The 19,960-nt window shown below is 33.1% G+C and overlaps 1 protein-coding gene across 1 annotated transcript; it reads left to right on the top strand.

Moving 5' to 3' along the window:
- The first annotated feature begins 18,061 nt into the window (after nt 1-18,061).
- LOC107961656 (thermospermine synthase ACAULIS5-like) lies at nt 18,062-19,960 on the top strand. The gene is given in 10 exon segments (NM_001327713.1): nt 18,062-18,219; nt 18,352-18,418; nt 18,503-18,597; nt 18,714-18,816; nt 18,910-18,998; nt 19,082-19,238; nt 19,345-19,420; nt 19,503-19,561; nt 19,670-19,806; nt 19,882-19,960. Coding segments are annotated over 10 exon segments (1,020 nt in total).

Here is a 19,960-nt window from a genome sequence, read left to right as displayed (position 1 = left end):
AGGGCCAACAGTACAACCCTTGAACTTGTCTATTTCCAAAAAAATTTGTGAAAAATACTAGTGACAAAAGTTTGTCACACGAGAAAAGAAAAAATATTATGTATAAATTTATATTTTAAAAATAATTCATATAAAAATTTTACATTTTAAGAAATAATATTATTTTTAAAAAACAGATGGATAGGTTTTTTATAATAACTAGGGGTAGCTTATTTTTTTTGACAAAAATAAATGAATAAGTTTAATTGAGAAAATAAATTTTTTATGTAGTTAGTTTAATAGTTATCGATAAATTTATTTTATTTTATAAAAAATTTAAACAATATAATTATTCAATAATAACTTTAGTTTTTTTTTCGTATTTTTACCAACTGAGTTGGTATCACTTAATTTGTGACACCAAATTTAGTCAATCATATTTTTCTTGTAGTATAGATAATAATCTTGTGACCATATACAATTTTTATATATGAAATAGTGATCATATACATACATATCCATATATGAACTAAATTTTTAAATCAATCACTTATTATTTCATTTATTTTCTATCATATAATTTTTTTACATCATATTATATGACATGATGATAAATTAAACACTTAATTATAGTGATTAAGGTTCAATTTTTGCCACTAATGTCAATAAAAAAAAGTTTAAAAAATTACTTTTTTTATTGAGAAGCATTTTTTATTAATTAATATTAAAGTAAATTACATTGCAGGTGATTCAACTATGGTCGAACTTTTTTTTGTCACTCAATTAATTAGGTTTTATTTTTTCCTTTTCTACTAAGTGTCGTCAAATGTTTAAGAAAGGTGAGGCGATAGTTTAAAAATTGGTATAATAATATTTTTAACTTTTAAATATTGTATCAATTTAATCTTAATTTATTTTAATTCTAAAAATTAAAAAATATAGAAATACATAAATATTTTCGAATATGTAAAAATGAAAAATCTTCTACACTTTTATGACATCGATGTCACTCAAGAATCAATCCTCTGCATTATCATATTATATATTCATACTCTCAAGTTTATTGAAAATAGAAAGAAGAAGAAAATTAAAACCCCCACTCTTGCTTCACTCTCAGATTTCTTTGTCCCTTATGTCTCACTCCATCATTCAAAACTCCCTTTTAATTCCCCAAATCTCCTTCAACTTTGAGTCCTACCTATGCAAAATCCCTTTTTTTTATTCATAAAACAATTAATTTCCTAAACATAGTTCCCTTCTTTTCTTTGTTTTGGTCTTTAAATTCAAAATTTCTTTTTTAGAGAGTCCCACGTTTTCTCACTTTAACTCCAAAAATCTACTTCTTCATAATTTTTCCACTTAATATAACAATTTCACATTTCATCAAAATCCCATCTTTTTTTCCTGTATTTTTCTCAATCTTTGCAATCCTATTTCCTCAAAATCTCGTCTTTTTCTCCTTGTTTAATTTATAAAATCCCTGTTCATCAAAATCCCATACTTTCCCCTTTGTTTCAATCTTTAAAATCCCATTTCTTCAAGAACCAGTTGTTCTTCTTCTCATTCTTTTGACATGAGTAGTTCCCAGGAAGAACCCGAGTCAACAAAATCTTCAAAGGCTTCATCTTTACCTCCTCCTTCAAACCCTCGAAACCCTCAACTTGCAATGGTAGAACTAAAGCAAAAGATTTTAACCTCACTTTCCAAGCTTTTTTATTGTGATACTTACCAGATCTTGAAACGATAATCCGATCTATTCTTTCCCATGAATCCCCTACCCCTATCACTTAATTGCTGTTTTTATTCTTCTAATTATCCAAAACCAGTTGTGAAGAAAGAATCTTTAAGGTTACTGTCAATGCTAGCAATTGCTATGGTGAATTGGCAGCTTCCCATTTGTTGAATTTGGCATGCATGTAGCACATGAACAGCCAAGGAGCAGTCCATGCAGTCCAAGTTATGTGGATGAAGTATAAAGATCAAGATGCTGTAGTCTTTCCGGATGAAGTACATGCAGCTACTGAAGTTGATGCTACTATTCAATTTCAATTTCATTTTGTTACTTTAAGTAATATTTTGTAAGTTAGTTTAATTCGAACTAAGTAGGTAATGTATTTAATGTAATTGGGTGCTGACAAGATTGATAGATCAGCTTACCTAATTGTGCAAGTTGTGATTTGCAAGTTGCAATGTGTAAGTTGTGATTTGCAAGTCGTAATGTGCAAGTTGTGCAAGTTGCAATAAAGCCTAAAAATAGCAAGTGAAACCTGTCAAAGCTGACCAGCTTATGACTGGTATATGTATTGCCATTATGTCATCTTTTTAATTAATGAATTTCAATAGAAATCATTCAAGAAATATACTCTCTCAATTTTTACATTCATAGTTCAAGCCAGATTTTATTCGTTTGCTCAAAAAACCTCCAAACTTGAATTTCAAGCTTTTGTCATTCTTTATCCAGATTTATTACATTGTTGCTCAAGTTTTTTACTAAGCTTCATACTTCCTCCGAAAATTTTTTTCCAAAATCTCGGCAATTGGTATCTAGAGCCAAATTCTTAATGGACCTATCATTTTCAATCCTTAGAACCATGTCTTCATCAGGATTCTCACCAGCGCCACCACCAGTGTTCAATGGAGAAGGCTACCACATTTGGGTAGTAAAAATAAAGACTACCTATAGGCATTTGACCTATGGGAGGTTGTCAACTCAGATACTAAACCAGAACCTCTAAGAGCCAACCCAACAGTGGCTCAGATAAGGCAACATTCAGATGAAAAAACCAAAAGGCACAAAGCCATGTCTTGCATCCAAAACAGTGTGTCGATGTGATTTTCACAAGAATCATGGCTTGTGAGTCACCAAAGCAGGCTTGGGATAAACTGAAGAAGGAGTTCCAAGGGACTAAAAGAACAAGGCAACAACAACTACTGAACTTAAGAAGGGATTTTGAAAACTTAAAAATGAAAGAGGAAGAAACAATGAAGCAATACTCAAATAGAATCATGGCTGTAGTAAACAGCATAAGGCTACTTGGAGAATAGTTTAGTGAAGCAAGAATTGTGGAGAAGGTGATCTCAACCTTGTCCGAAAGGTATGAGGCAAAGATATCATCCCTTGAAGACTCAAGAGACCTGACCAGCATCTCATTGACAGAGCTAATCAATGCTCTTTATGCTCAAGAGCAAAGGAGAGCAAGAAGACTAGAGGAGAATCAAGAAGGTGCCTTCTAAGCCAAAACTAGACCAGCCTCAAACTCCTCTGCCTACAAGGGGAAGAAAACATAGAAAGACAAGCCTAGAACAAATAGTGAAAGAAGATATCCACCCTACCCACACTGTAAAATGGTAAGTCATTCGGGTGAAATATGTTGGTTTAAGCCTGATGTGTAGTGCAAAATCTGCAAAAATATGGGCCATGCTGAGAAGATCTGTAGAAACAAAGACAAGCAGAGACAAAACCAACCTCAGCAATCAAGAGCTAAAGCTCAAGTAGCAGAAGAAGAAAGTGATCAAGAAGAACGAGTCTTTGCTATCTCTTGCTCATCAACCAAAAGAAAAGCCACAAAAAGATGGCTGATTGACAGTGGTTGTATTAACCACATGACTCTTAATGCTGCCATCTTTAAGAAAATTGGAAGAAGCTTCAAAACAAGGGTAAATGTTGGAAATGGACACTTCATCAAAGTTGAAGGAAAAGGAGATATGCTGATAGACACTCCTACAGGTGCCAAACTTGTCTCTAATGTGCTTTTGGTGCCTGAAATAGACAGAAATTTGCTTAGTATAGCTCAGTTGCTAGAAAAGGGCTACTCTGTGGTGTTCAAAGGCAATGAGTACCTAATCAGTAACCCAAATAGATCCAAGCTCATGTCAGTGACCATGGCTGACAAAAGCTTTGTTGTGGACTGGAGCAAAGGCTCAGACAGTGCCTACACAGCTGTTCAAGATGAATCCAAGCTGTGGCACAAAAGACTTGGCCATGTCAACTACAACTTAATGACTCAGCTAACCAAAGAAGATTTGGTTAAAAACTTCACTAACTCAGTTGAAAAAGAAGAAGTTTGTGAAGTATGTCAGCTAGGTAAACAAGCTAGACTACCATTTCCTACAAACAAAGCCTGAAGAGCTTCTGAAATATTGCAACTTGTACACACTGATATGTGTGGTCCAATGAAGAATCAATCTCTGAATGGCAGCCGATATTTCATCTTATTCATTGATGATTACTCGAGATATTGCTAGATTTATTTTTTGAAACAGAAATCAGAAGTGGCCTCAGTATTTTCAAAGTTTAAAGCTACAGCAGAGACTGATAATGGGACTGAGTATACTTCATCCGGTTTACATATGTTTTGTGATGAAACAGGCATCAAACACCAGCTCACTAACATTTATACACCTCAACAAAATGGTGTAAGTGAAAGAAAGAATAAAAGCTTGATGGATATGGCCAGGTGCCTAATGTTTGAAAGAAATTTGCCTAAGACATTTTGGGCAGAAGCAGTCAACACTATAGTTTACCTCCAAAACAGGCTCCCAACCAAGGCTTTAGCTTAGAAAACTCCATTCGAGGCCTGGTTCGGGTTCAAACCATCACTGGCTCACCTAAGAGTCTTTGGATGTGTATGTTTTGTTCATGTTCCAGCAGCAAAAAGAGACAAGCTTACTAAGAAAGCTCAACCTGGTATTCTGGTGGGCTACAATAGTATCAAGAAGGGTTATAGGATACTTGATCCTTCAACAAACAAAGTCTCTGTAAGCAGAGATGTAGTATTCGATAAGAAGTCAAGTTGGAACTGGGATAAAAATGAACCAGAGGCAGTCTCTGAAGATCTTGCAACAGATCAAGCTGAAGCTGATTGAAATGGTCCTGAAATGGACATTGATGATGAACCAATCAGAGGCACTAGACCATTGGCTGAAATTTATGAAAGAGCTCATGTGGCTACAATTGAACCAAGCTACTTTGAAGAAGTTGAAGCTCATCAAGGCTGGAAACAGGAAATGCCTGATGAAATCAGTATGATTGAAAAGAATCAGACCTGGCAGCTAGTTGAAAGACCACTCAACAGAAAAGTCATTAGAGTGAAGTGGGTGTTTCGAGCCAAGCACAATACTGATGGAAGCTTGAACAAACTGAAAGTAAGGCTGGTTGTAAAAGGGTTCAGCCAAAAGTATGGCATTGACTACTTTGAAACATTTGCACTAGTGGCTAGGCTTGACTGTAACATCCCGATTTTGGGCCTAGTCGGAACAGTGGTTTTGGGACCAAAAATTTGATAAGGAAAATTTTATTTTTATTATATTTTTATGGTCTATAATTTCATGGAATCATTTCATGAAAATTTTGTTCTAAAATTTTGACGTTTGGACACTCAATTTAGTCAAAAATACTAAATCGTAAAAAGTGAAAAAGTTGAGTTCTACGTGCTAGAGGTGTCCAATTATTATGAAATTTTAAATTGGAGGTTCTTGTATGATAATTAGACCATTGGTTAAGTTGGTGGACAAAAATGGACATGGTTAGGCATGTTTCCAAAGTTTTTCATTAAGGGCATTTTGGTCATTTAGTTATTAAAATGAATTAAAAACAAAATTAAAAGCCAATTTTTGTCCATTTTCAACCTCTTGGCCAAAACTTGCATGGAGAAACCATGTCTAGGGTTTTTCAAGCTTCCAAGCTCGATTGTAAGTCCGTTCTAACCCCATTTTTAATGATTTTTACGTTTTTGCAATCCCTGTAATAAGATCTATCTATTTCTATCATTAATTTGAGCTAGGGTTCATGTTTAAAAATTGAACCATGTGTTACATGCATGGATTTTGATGTCTAATGGTTGAAAATGAGTGTTGGGTGTTAAATAAACGACTTTTACTAAGCAATTTTTGATGAAAACATCTGAAATGACCATTTTGTAAATGTTGTAAAAGTGGTATAAAAGGGTGTTTCGATGAGAATTTTAGTTTTCTATAGTTATTAAAATGGTTCGGCTAGGCCTATAGAGTGACAAAATTGAATAAAAATCACTCTATGAGCCTAGGGGAAATAGTGTAATTTTGACAATGTTTAGGGGCAAAAATGTAATTTTACCAAAATGTGATTTTTGGATCATATTAAATAATTTGACTAATAATTGGACTAAATATGATATTATAGATCAATGAAAACGAGGATTGGACTAGATCGGGTGAAAAATGGAAAATCGACGGTTAGGTTCCTTTTTGCTATTTTGGTCCTGAGGTAAGTTCGTATGGTAATAATAATGCAATGTCATGCTTGAATTGTAATTATCTATTATTATGGCATAAAATGTATGATTTAATATATTAGAAGAATTTATGGATGATGAATATGATGTGGAAAATGTGATGAATGTTAAATTACTATTACATGAGTTGTGTGAATTGCTACACGGTTGTACCTTACGAGATTTTGACAACTAAGTTCATGTGATTAAATAAGCATGATATTCATGTTATTGTTGTTACACTTGAAATCTATTTTGCTATGGTTGTATTGATTTATATGTTAATGATATTGTATATGGGAACGTGATGTACCCATGAAGTAATCGATAGCTCAAATGTCGATAACATGTGATTGGATGATTGAATATAATGGAAATTTGATGAAACATGATATTTCTTTGAAACGAGTAAGTTTGTATGTAAATAATATATCGATTCTTTTTTTATGTTATTATCTTTTGTTATTATATGAGATGTAGCTGCCTATAGAATGATCATTTGATGTAAATTACGAATCGAAATTGATTAAGAATGAATTAGTAAAATGTTGAAAAGTGAAGAATTTCCCAGTTGGACCTTCGGAATAGAAAAGATACGAATGATACGTTGTGAGAACACATGTGTAGTACTATGTGCAAGCTACTATGTGTTTAAGACAGTTTTAGGTCACGTGTGTAGTACTAAGTGTAGGCTACTACGTGTACCAGATTGTTAGGTTGCATGTGTAGTACTAAGTGCAGGCTACTATGAGTACCCGATAGCTTCGATCACGTGTGTAGTACTAAGTACAGGCTACTACGTGTACCAGATTGTTAGGTCGCATGTGCAGTACTAAGTGCAGGCTACTATGCATACTCGATAGCTTTGATCACGTGTGTAGTACTAAGTGCAAGCTACTACGTGTATCAGATGGTTAGGTTACGTGTGTAGTACTAAGTGTAGGCTACTACATGTACCAGATTGTTAGGTCGCATGTGTAGAACTAAGTGTAGGCTACTATGCGTACCAGAGAGCTTCAGTTACAAGGGTGGTAATATGTACAGGCCATCGGGTATCTGTTGTTATTCCGATGAGTTCAACGGGAAATTTACTAAATGAAAATACATATGAACATGACTATGTAATGAATAAGTGAAGGTTCGTCTATGTAAACTTATGAGCAACGTGCTCGATATGTGATCGAACTTTGGTAAGATTGATATGGAGTAAGTGTTATAATGAAAGTTACTACAAAGAAAACATGAAAGAGTGAAATTTAGTAATAAAATAGTTTTGGACAGCAGCAGCTCTGTGACTTTGAAAAATCACTAAAAATGGTGAAAAATGAATTATAAGTTAAATAAGATATTAATTAAAATCTTATTGAGTCTATTTTCAAATAAAGGAAACGGTGTAAGTAAATAAATTTCATATTATGAGATATTTGAATTTTTGTGAGTCTGAGTCAAAATGATTTCGGAATCCCATGTTCTGATTTGGGAAAATCATTAAAAATTGTAAAAAAATAATTATGGGTTATAATTTATATTTTTAAAATCCTAAATGAGTATATTTTCTAAAGAAACAAACAAGAACATTATCCAAGTCTTGAACGAAGAGATAATTAATTTTTAGTGCAGAGGGGTCAGAACTATCAGACAGCAAAATAGGGGTGACTTTAAAGAATAAATTGCACTTATTAGCTAGAACAAAAATTCTGAAAATTTTATGGTAAGAATATATGTGAGTCTAGTTTCTGGTAAAATTAGCGGATCTTAATTTGGAGCTTCATAGCTCCGGAGATATATAATTAAGTGACCATAACTCGAGAAAACAGCTTAACTGGACTTTGAATAAATAGAGAGGAATTGAAAAATAGCATGTTAATACATTGCTTATTATTTTTCATGCGAGCTTACTAAGCGTAAAGCTTACTCCCTCCTTTCCATTTCCTTAGTGTTTTCAAGTCGGCTCGGGGTTGGAGATCGTTGGAGGCAGCATCACACTATCAAGCCAATACCTTTGGAATATTGTTACATATGTTAGAATTATCAAGTGAGTGGCATGTATAGGGACCTAGTTTTATAACATGTGTTGTTATAATTTGGCCAAATTTATTGGCCTATATTGAGCTATTGATTATGGCTTGTAAATCTAGCTATTCATGTTATGTCTAATAATTGTAATGTGAATATGTTTGTTTGCCATGCATGGTTGGTAATATGTCATGTGTGTTGAATGCATGTTTTATGACCAATCGAGGTGGTCATGACCATGAATTGAAAGTATCTTAATAAAGGGTGTTTAATCACTAAAATGTTGCTATGAATTGTGATTATGACGTGTATAAAGTTTTAAGAGGTTATGGGTAACATAAAGGCTTGGAAAATAGCCTAAGAGTCAACTACACGGGGTGAGACACGGCCGTGTGTCTTAACCGTGTGAGGGACATGGTCTGGTGAAATGGCGTGTGACCCTGTTTCATGAGAAAAAAATTTCTAAGTTTTCCTAAAACTTTCCAAAGTTCTCGGTTTAGTCCCGAACCACCCCGATGTATGTTTTAGGCCTCGAAAGCCCGTATAAGGGACAATATACATGTGTTTGAAAAGTTTTAATTTGGACGAAAATTTTATGGCTCAGTTTTTACATGAATGACTGTGTATGTGTTCAGTAATGCCTCGTATCCTATCCCGGTCTTGGGTACGGGTAAGGGGTGTTATATTGACACTATAAGGTTGCTAGTTGCCTTAGCAGCACAATTGCAATGGAAAATCTATCAGTTCGATGTAAAGTCAGCTTTTCTCAATGGTCTCCTTGAAGAAGAGATATATGTTGAGCAGCCTAAAAGTTTCAAAATTGTTGGTGAAGAAGACAAGGTGTACAAACTGAAGAAAGCCTTGTATGGCTTGAAACAGGCTCTAAGAGCCTGGTATAGCAGGATCGATGGTTATCTAGCTAGCCTTGGATTTGAATAGAAGCATCAGTGAACCTATTTTGTATGTGAAAAAGCAAGGTAGTGAAACTCAACTGATAGTGTCTCTATATGTTGATGATCTATTAGTAACAGGAGGAGACCAAGCAATGCTGACAGACTTTAAGTGCAAAATGCAACAAGTGTTTGAGATGTCTAATTTGGGACAAATGCCTTACTTCCTTGGCATGGAAGTATCACAAACACAACATGGAATCTTCCTAAGCTAGAAAGCTTTTGTCTCCAAAATTCTGAGCAAATTCTCCATGCAAAATTGCAAGGCAACAAGTGCACCAGTTGCCATTGGAGAGAAACTATCAAGCCAAGGTGATTTTGAGAAGGTTAGTGAATCAACCTACAAAATTCTAGTTGGATGTTTGCTCTATTTAATTGCCACTAGGCCAGACATTATATTTGCTATGGGTTTGCTTTCAAGATTCATGCATTGTTGCAATGAAAAGTACTTTCAAGCTGCCAAAAGAGTGCTCAAGTACATCAAAGGTACACAGAGCTATGGAATGTTGTTTAGCAAAGTTGAAAACATGAAATTAATTGGCTATGCTGATAGTGATTGGGCTGGATCGATAAATGATATGAAGAGTATCTCAGGGTATCTATTCACCTTTGGTTCAGCCATTTTTTGCTAGAGTTCAAATAAGTAAAATGTTGTTGCTTAATCAACTGCTGAAGCAGAATATATAACAGCTGCTAGTGCTGTTAATCAAGCCATTTGACTAAGAAAAATCATGGCTGATTTGACTCTACACCAAAGGGAAGCAACAGAAATTATGTGTGACAACCAATCTGCGGTTGCAATTGCAAAGAATCCAGTGTTCCATGGGAGAACGAAACACTTCAAGATCAAATTTCACTTTGTTAGAGAGATGGGGCAAGCTCAAGAAGTGAAGCTGATTCATTGCAGTTCTGAAGAACAACTTGCTGATATCTTAACAAAGCCCCTTAGTGTGTTAAGGTTTGAAGATTTAAGAGCCAAAAAGGGAGTTTGCAGCTTGCAAGCCAATGAGGAGTATTGAAATTGGCATGCATGCAGCACAAGAACAAACAATGAGCAGTCCATGAAGTCCAAGTTATGTGGATGAAGTATGAAGATCAAGATGTTGTAGTATTTCCGAATGAATTACATGCAGCTACTGAAGTTGATGCTACTATTCAATTTCGGTTTCATTTTGTTACTTTAAGTAATATTTTGTAACTTAGTTTAATTAGAACTAAGTAGGTAATGTATTTAATGTAATTGGGTGCTGATAAGATTGATAGATCAGCTTACCTAATTGTGCAAGTTGTGATTTGCAAGTTGCAATGTGCAAGTTGTGCAAGTTGCAATGAAGCCTAAAAATAGTAAGTGAAATCTGTCAAAGCTGGCCAGCTTATGACTGGTATATGTATTGGCATTATGCCATCTTTTTAATTAATGAATTTCAATAGTAATCATTCAAGAAAAATACTCTCTCAATTTTTGCATTCATAGTTCAAGCCAGATTCTGTTCGTTTGCTCACAAAACCTCCAGACTTGAATTTCAAGATTTTGTCACTCTTGATCTGGATTTATTACATTGTTGCTCAAGTTTTTGACTGAGCTTTATACTTCCTCCGGATAAATTGTTCCAAAATCCTAACACCATTTGACTAAATCGTTGCCCGCATTATTAGAAGGCTGAAAGATGTTGATTTAAGCACGAAAGTAATGAGTTAAAAATTTAATTTGTGTAGGGGTATATGCACTAGTGTCAGCATGTGCTTTATGCATCCGGATGCGCTTTGGGCACCAATACGCATGTTACGTGCTAGTTTCCCTTATTTGGTTATTCTATTAATGCACTCCGGTTCTAGTTTGGTGTGTTGGTTAGATGATCTATGTATTTGTCCGAGTCTAAATTGTATTAATAGGGACCGATAATAATAAGTTTGATTTTTTATATCGAAATGAACTAATATGATGCTTGAAATTGTGAATGTGTACATATATGAATTTGACATAGGAAGTATCCATCTTATTATGCAAAGCAAAAAAGGAATCGAACCCTATAGGCCAAAACAAATGTGAATGAGCCGATAGACCTTAGAAATGGATTAACTAATAAGTATAAGGTAAATAACGGAATAGATCAAAATAGATTGATTAAACTAAAGTCTTGCTTATGTATACAATCGGAAGGTGACTACTAAAAGTGCAACACTAATGAATGTTAATGTGGAAAGGTTAAGTAAACTTACTTACCTAATGGGTTATATGCATTCTCATGCTCATATATATATATGGATTTGCATGTAGGTTACATTTTGAATTCTTATACTTTATGTTATGCTATTGGTATTAAATTGTAATAACTTGAATCATGAAAGTACCATTGAGCCCTATTGATCAGCGTACGATTTGTTTTCCCATGTGTAAGTTTAGGTACCTCTTGAAGCCCCAGGAATTGAAGCCAGCATCCAAACTACCATTACCGGCTCAATAAAGTTTGTAAAGTACCTCTTTTGAATGTAAATGGTATTTATCTAGGGTTTAAGTCGATTTTGTATCAAAAATGGTCAAATTTGGAACTTAGTTGCTTAATGTCATTTCGAAGTACCGTTTTGGTATGTTTTGCCTCATATGTTGTTGTAATAATTTCGTTTTGGTTGATAATGAGATTATACATGTTAATGCAAGTCTTTTAAACTTATTTCAAATTGATCATTTTTGGAAACAGTGAGTCACGTTGTGTCATGCTAATGTTCATTCAAAGCCACGATAAGATCAAAACAAAGAGTTGCATCATGGAACCCCCTACGCTGCGACATCAACCCAAAACTTTGAAGTTCTTACAATTTGGTCCATTTTCGACCTCAGATTAGCAAAAGAGCTTTTGTAAGCTCATACAAGATCCGGAAATGATTATATTTCATTTTATGCACTTGTTTTAGTTACATTTGAATGTTTAATGGTTTGTAATTGAATGTAATTTGACTGTAGTTGTTTCGGCAATGAACGTGGCACCTTGTAACTTGGACTCGACGATTGGGTCGGGTATCTCGGTGTTACAATGTAAAATTTGAGGACTAAATTTGTAATCATACCAATTTTTGAACTGCCACCTCACCTGCTCGCCAAACATTTAATGACACTTAAAGGAAAATGGAAAAAGAAAAAATAATTTCGATTAGTTGAGTGACCAATTTAAAACATTTGATAGTTAAGTGATCAAAAATGAAATTCAACCATAGTTAAGTGACCTACCGTGTAATTTACCCATTATATTATGAAGAAACCTGTTTATATTTATTATATTATGAGAAATATTTTTGCATTAATAACTTTGTTGGAAAATGTATTTATATTAATTATATTATAGTAAAAAAAATATGTTTACATTGATTACATGATAGGATGAAAAACAACAAAATTTATCAATAAACACATTCATGCAATTTTATAAATTTCGGATAAATTTTGGACCAAAAAATTTTAAACATGTAATAGTTACCATTCTTTTTTTATCCTCCTCTCTCTCAAATTAAGGACTTAGTGGATTATGTCAAAAAAAGGGCTTAGTGGATCTATAGTGAATTCGATGAATATGCCTAAATTCCTACAATAATAAATGGAATTGGATGAAAATGAGAATTAAAACCTAAAAGTAAATGGGAATTCCAGTTTGACTCTTCTTCGTACCCATTTAGTAACTATAGTGAGCTCCAATATGATAAAAAGCACATTATGTGACATCTAGACATTGAGGCAGCCATCCATCCCACTTTGGCTTGGTTTGGTTTACTTACGAAAATTAAAAAACCTTAAAAAAAAATGAAAGCAGCACTAAATGCACGTGTACAAAGACAAATTGACGGCAACTTACTAAAGATCTCTTCACTTTTCAAGACACAACGAAACTATGAACACTGAGAACAAAAAAAGAGGGGCTTTTTTAGTTGACATGAGTTGTCTGTCTTTGTCCTCTCTTCCACCCAAACCCTTCTTCCTGCTATTCTATATGGTTTCAATTACTACTTACCTTTGTTGGGGGTAAATAATCTCCCCCCCCCTTTTTCTTTTTCTTTTTTTCTTTTTGCATATCAAATTATGATGAAAAAGAAGGCAAAAAAAGAAAAAAAATGATAGTGGGCAGCAGCAGCACCACCAAGCACGCTCACCTCCATGCGCAATTTCCACTCATGCATCACCAAGAAAATGCTATCACACTATTTGTAAAAAAAAGGGAAGATAAAAAGCACTAATGGGTTCTAAGTGAAACACATACAAATTCATCATATATATATATAAATATTAATGCCAAAAGGTTGACTCTTTTTTTCCTTTTAAACTTCTAAACTAAACCATTGTAGGAACTAGGTAAAAGGTGTTTCCAATTTCCAAATGTTTCGACTGATAAGAAAAGAAGAGAGAGAAAAGAGAGATATTGGATTATTAAACCATTGACTTAATGATACGATGGGGGTATATGTATTTACACATATGAGAGAGAGAGAAAGAGGAAGGGTAGGTTTAACCTTTTCAAATAGTAGCAAAGATTGTGACTTGTAAGCCGCCCTTGCAATAAACATTGAGCAATGCCATGATTCATTTAAATAAAATATAGTATAAAAATTTGGTTGCACCCTTGTCTCCCTCCCCAATCTCATTCCCCATTACATGAAAAAAAAAAGGGTTTAGCACTACGGCAATTTCCTTTGGTGCTCCAATATCCCACTCCCATTCCCTTCTTCTCCACCATTATGTTTCAACTGCTCAAAATAATGTTTCTCAGCTTATCCAATAAAACACCCTTCTCTAAATGTCTAGTTCCCTTTATTAGTTATCCATATAAATTTTCAATTAAATCTTATTTGTTAGATATGAATGTGATGTAACTCTAAGTGAAAATAGTTATATCAACAATTTTAATTAAAATCGATTATTATAAGTACTAAATTTAATTATTTAAGTTTAATTAATTATTTCACTCATAATTTTTACATATTAGGACTTAAACCTCGAAACTTAAATTCTTAAGACCTTAATTTTTGCCAACAATATTAAAACCTAGGGCAATATGAATTACTTTATACTAAGTAAGTTTCATTAAAAATCGTAGACATTATTATAATGATATAAATAAATTATTTATTTATAGTTTTAGAAAATTATAATATGAAAATGTCTATAATTAATTTTACAACTTAACCCTTATCAATTTTTTTTAATCTTTCATATTTATTTTTCGGTCCATGTTTGAGATTTGTGGTTGTCCCTTCCAGCACTTGTCAGATAACTCTTATTTGTATAATTAAATATATTTTTTTATATAAGATATTCAAGTTCTAGGGTTCCTTTTATCATAAAAACCAATATTAACAAGTTCCATTTCATAAATAGGTCATGCTCTTTATTACGTTTGAGGTTCCAAAAGTGCTTTTTTCACCGCAAAAATAATAAAGAACACTTGGCTTTTGAGGTCAAAATTTAAGTAGAAAGGTGTTTTTTCACCTAAATGCATAAGCTAAAATTTAGGTACTTTTGGTTTTTACGTTTAGAAGTGAAAATTATCTAAATACCCTTATTTATATTAACTAGTTAAAAGATACATAAAAAATTAGATTAATTTATAATTTATGTATCATTATATTAAATTATTTAAGTATAATTTATTATATTTAAGTTTTTAAAATATTATATGTATGATTAATTGTACAAATAATTTATATTCATTTACCATTATATTAAATCATTTAAATACCATATAACTTAACTAATTTTAAATTGACTTTCTACTATTATATCTAAAAAGAATATTTTAACCTTTAACAACAATTTTTAGTAATAATAGAAAAAATTAAAAATTAACAAACTACACTTCTTAACAATATTTTTCTATCACTCGCAATAGAAAACTAACCTTTAGTAAGTTGTACTATAAAGATGAATTCAGAACCAAATTCATCCGAAGCAAATTACAAACAAGGGCTTCAAATAATTAGATGGCAACAAATCTAGCGCCCACTAGAGATTGTTGTAAGATATATTAAGAATCTTAAGCCATGAATTACGATGTAACTAAGCTTAACATCAAAGACAAAAGATATTAAATACTTGGGATTCATTTATGGAATTTGTATACCAGGATATAAGTTGCCACACTTGCCCTACATCACAAGTAAAGAATATCCAACAGCATATCATATCAAAAAAGAAAGAAAAGGAAAAAGAATTGGTGCATGTGGATGAAATCAATGGGTGATTTTTTGGGAGTAATAATTGATAATAAAAAGCTACCCACTATAAACATATAAAGAAAAGCTTTGAATGAAGATTTTTCCCTCTGGCATTATGACATATAGGAGAGAGACAAATGGGTCATTTTGAAATCTAACCAAAGAGCAACAATATCTCCGCAGAGAAGCAAGGAGGAGATATGATGGGAAAAAGCCTAATATTTTCTTTTAAGAAATTAAAATAATAATATGCAGAAATATATTGGGTTTGAATTAGCTACTAACAAAGTGTCGTATTTAAATCAATTTTAAGATTTATATAAATATAAAATATATTAATATCCTATAAAAATTTGATTCAAGTTTAACTTAATCTAATCCATGAACACTTCTAAATACAATGTTAAAGTGGGATTTCCACAAAACTTTTTTTTTTTTATCGAAGTGGAGTCACCCCACGCTTAAGAATGCTCTCATCTCCCACAACAGAAACACATTTTTATTGGGGTTGGGGACCCATAAATCCCCCTCTTATTGCAATTACATAGGGTCCCCATTTGTCCCTCATTCTTCTTCTCTGGTAGGCTTTAGTCAGTTGGATATGGTACTCCCACTTAGCCATAATCCCACACTCACAGAAAAGGTCTAATTCTAGTTTAGCCCCTCTACTATATTGAAATTGAGGTTTTAATCTCTCTAATTTAATTTGATATACTTTTACTCTATTTACTTTTATAATGAGTCAACATATGTTATTCTCTATACATTAGTGAAATCTGAGATTAGTTCTATACTTAGAAAGCTAAAATTTATTTATTTTTACCTTTTTTGTTCAAAAATTCTAGTCAAATAATTGAAATCGATAATATTTGGTCATCAGATTTTACTTGTTGTAATGTATGTTTATTGAATTCATAATGGTTTGTTTATGAAGTTAATTTGATTGCGTGGGTGTATTGATAGTAAATTTAGACTAAAAATTTAATAACATTGATTTGTGGTTTCTAAAAGAAAAAAAATATTATTTAAATTTTTTATTTTTTAAATATATGGACTAAATTTCAAACTTCAGAGATTGATGGATATTTAACCTTTATAAATTTATTAGTAGACCCAAATTGATAACTACCCTCTAATAGTTGACTTCTAAACCTTTCGAGGGCTTGTAGCTACCCTCTCCTGGTAATGTTATTTTAAAATTTAAATTTAAATTCACTCTTTCGAAATACAATATGTTTTATCATTGTATCCAACACTTTTTTGATAATAACAATGTAAATGGTATTAAAAAAATTCATGAAAAACTACCATTACTTTAGCCAGAACAATTAATAAAATTATCAGAATATGTATCTAACAATAACATTGTTAGAGTTGTGTAACCCAATTTCTTGTTAAAATAAAATACAATGGCAAAACTAGGGGATCTTGTTAAAATAACAGTAACATTACTCAGACTATGTTGCACGAGTAGAATCCGTATAGAACTACAATTCTTTTATTTGACATTGATTAGAATAAGATTTTTCAACATTTAAATAGATGTAATCGAACTCTTCATGTATCGTTCAATTTTCAACATTAGTGAATTTTTCTTCTCATTTACCCGTGATTTTTTTCCGAAAGGATTTCCATATAAAATCTGTGTTTTATTTTTCTTTTTTATTGCTTTGCGATATTCTATATTGCTATTATCGACGTTCAATTTTAACAAACATCATAAAAAAATAGAAGAATCAAACTGTATCAAATTAAAGAGATTAAATTGTAAATTTCAACATAAACAAAAGGGACTAAAATCAAAATTAGACCAGAAAAATCCCCTCTTGATTTGAGCATAGTGCTGGTGACCGAGGAAATGGACAAAAGGTTGGCTAAAAAAGGAAAACAATTAATCCAAAAATACACAAAGTATCACCACTTTTTAACTCGCATAGTGGACCCCCTTCCAAAAAGAAAAACCTTTCTTAGTGGACCCCATCATTTCCCCTACCCAAAAATAAAAAAACAGTGCCACATGTACTTTTATCCACGTGTCAATATCGTGGAAGACCACATGTACAAGTTGGGGCCCACAGTAACCCACGCGGACATATGTTCCCGATTTTCATCCTTTTTCATTGTATCCACCAAACCTATAGGGGTAGATAATATCATATGCATGCGCATGCTTTTCCTTTCAAAATTCTAGAATGACAGTCAATCTCTGGGAAATTTCACCCAATCTAACTTTAGATGCCAACACATGGCCGTGGAGGCCTCCAAAAAAGGAGAAAAAATAATATCTCTTGGTATTTTCATTATACTGCCAATGCCAGCTTAGAACATCACTAGGAAACAACCTTTGGTGGGTTGTCACCATTGATGAGGTTACCATTTTCATGAACCAATGTAGTACCATGATAATTGGCGTGAGGAACAGAAAATCCGTGGGACTGTCTGTGACAGAATCATTGCCCGTGTTAGCCAAAACCCATAATTATCTACAAGACTATGTCTTTCTTTTAAAAAAAAATTTCTTGGGTTTCTAGTGTGTTAAAAGTGCTATAAAAAGCACGTAACCTTGGTGTTACCATCCTCACACTTTGCCACCTCTTGCTCAATCTTCTGTTTATCCTGTCTTGTTTTGTTTCAAGTTTTTCTCTTTTGTTTTTAGGTTATTCGATAATGGGTGAGGCTGTTGAGATCTTTTATCCAAATGGTTTCTCTAAAATCTGTAATGGAACAACAAAGAACCAACCACCTGTTGACGAGACTCGCCAGTTTGATTCTTGGTATGAAGAGGAAATTGATGAGGATCTCAAATGGTCCTTTGCTTTGAAAAGGTTTCACCCTAATCTTTCTTCATCATATGCACATTACTCAAAACATGATAAAAGCAAATAACTTTGGGTTTTCTTTGATTCATAATTCAATATCTTAAACCGACTCTCATCTCTTTGTATCTCTCTTAACAGTGTACTGTATAAAGGTTCTAGTGAGTATCAAGATATAGCCCTTTTGGACACTAAACGTTTTGGCAAGGTATACCTATAGGCATTCATTGTTTTGTTTCATCCTTTTTTCAAGTTTTCTAATCTCCGATTGTTTGAATAATTGCTTATGTAGGTATTGGTGATTGATGGGAAAATGCAAAGTGCCGAAGTTGATGAATTTATTTACCATGAATGCTTAATTCATCCAGCTCTTTTGTTCCACTCGAAGTGAGTCCTTTTTTTTATTATTATTTTTGGTGGCTATCGAGTCAATGTCTCTATGAGTACTCCATTTCCATTTATCTGTAAAGTAGTAACATATATTGTTCTTACCAATTGTGCAGCCCCAAAACTGTGTTTGTAATGGGGGGAGGGGAAGGGTCTGCAGCAAGGGAAGCACTCAGGCATAAATTTATTGATGAAGTTGTAATGTGTGATATTGATGAGGTGAAATTCTTGGTCTCATTTTTTTTAATATATTTCCATTTACTTTTTCTTTTTAGTGTTTGGAGGGCACCACTGATAATTTAACAACTGCAGGAAGTGGTCAATTTCTGCCGCAGGTACCTGACTGTGAACCGTGATGCATTTTGCAACAAAAAGCTTAACCTTGTTATTAATGATGCCAAGTAAGTATACCGAGCTTATTTGATGTCCATTTGCTTCAAAGGAATTTGAGCTAATTACTATATACTTGTGTATGAATATTAAGGGCTGAACTGGAGAAGAGGACTGAGAAATTTGATATCATAGTTGGAGATTTAGCAGATCCTGTTGAAGGAGGGCCTTGCTATCAACTTTATACAAAATCATTTTATGAGAAAATTCTTAAGCCCAAACTCAATGAAAATGGCATTTTTGTCACTCAGGTTGGTATTCCCCCCCACCCCCGCCCCCTTCTTGTGTAGGGTCATATATATATGTCAAGTCATAAACATAAGAATAAAAAACTTGAGATAAATTTCTATTCTATAGGCTGGCCCAGCTGGAATATTCACTCACAAGGAGGTCTTTTCCTCTATATACCACACAATCAGGCAGGTTTTCAAGTGTAAGTTCCTCAACCAACTCTTAAGATTCTATAAAATAGATTGAATAATAAACAATAAATCATGGTTTTTTTTTCTATGTAGATGTGTTGGCATACACAGCTCATGTGCCATCCTTTGCTGATACATGGGGATGGGTTATGGTATGAGAATTAATGTTCAAAATTGTGAAGTTGAATGGAGTAGAAGTCTTATATATATATATATATCCCTTTTTCGCTTTGTTTTAACTTTGATTTGCATTAACATAGGCCTCGGATCAACCATTCTCCATTGGTGCTGAAGAAATTGACAAGAGGATTGCTGAAAGAGTAGATGGTGAATTACTCTACTTGAATGGCTCTTCATTCCTTTCCTCTGCAACCATGAACAAGACTGTTTATCTATCGTAAGTTCCACAGTTTGTTAGATTGTAATTTGTTGCCATTTTTAAAGCAAATTGAGATGGTTTGGTTGTTTTCAGGCTGTTGAACGAAACCCATGTCTACACTGAGGAAAATGCGAGATTTATACCAGGACATGGATTGGGTAACCACCTTTGA

This window comes from Gossypium hirsutum, chromosome A06 (assembly GCF_007990345.1).
Source record: "Gossypium hirsutum isolate 1008001.06 chromosome A06, Gossypium_hirsutum_v2.1, whole genome shotgun sequence".
Taxonomy (NCBI): domain Eukaryota; kingdom Viridiplantae; phylum Streptophyta; class Magnoliopsida; order Malvales; family Malvaceae; genus Gossypium; species Gossypium hirsutum.
The sequence above is the reverse complement of the archived record's forward strand: the minus strand, read 5'-3'. Positions and strand labels throughout refer to the sequence as shown.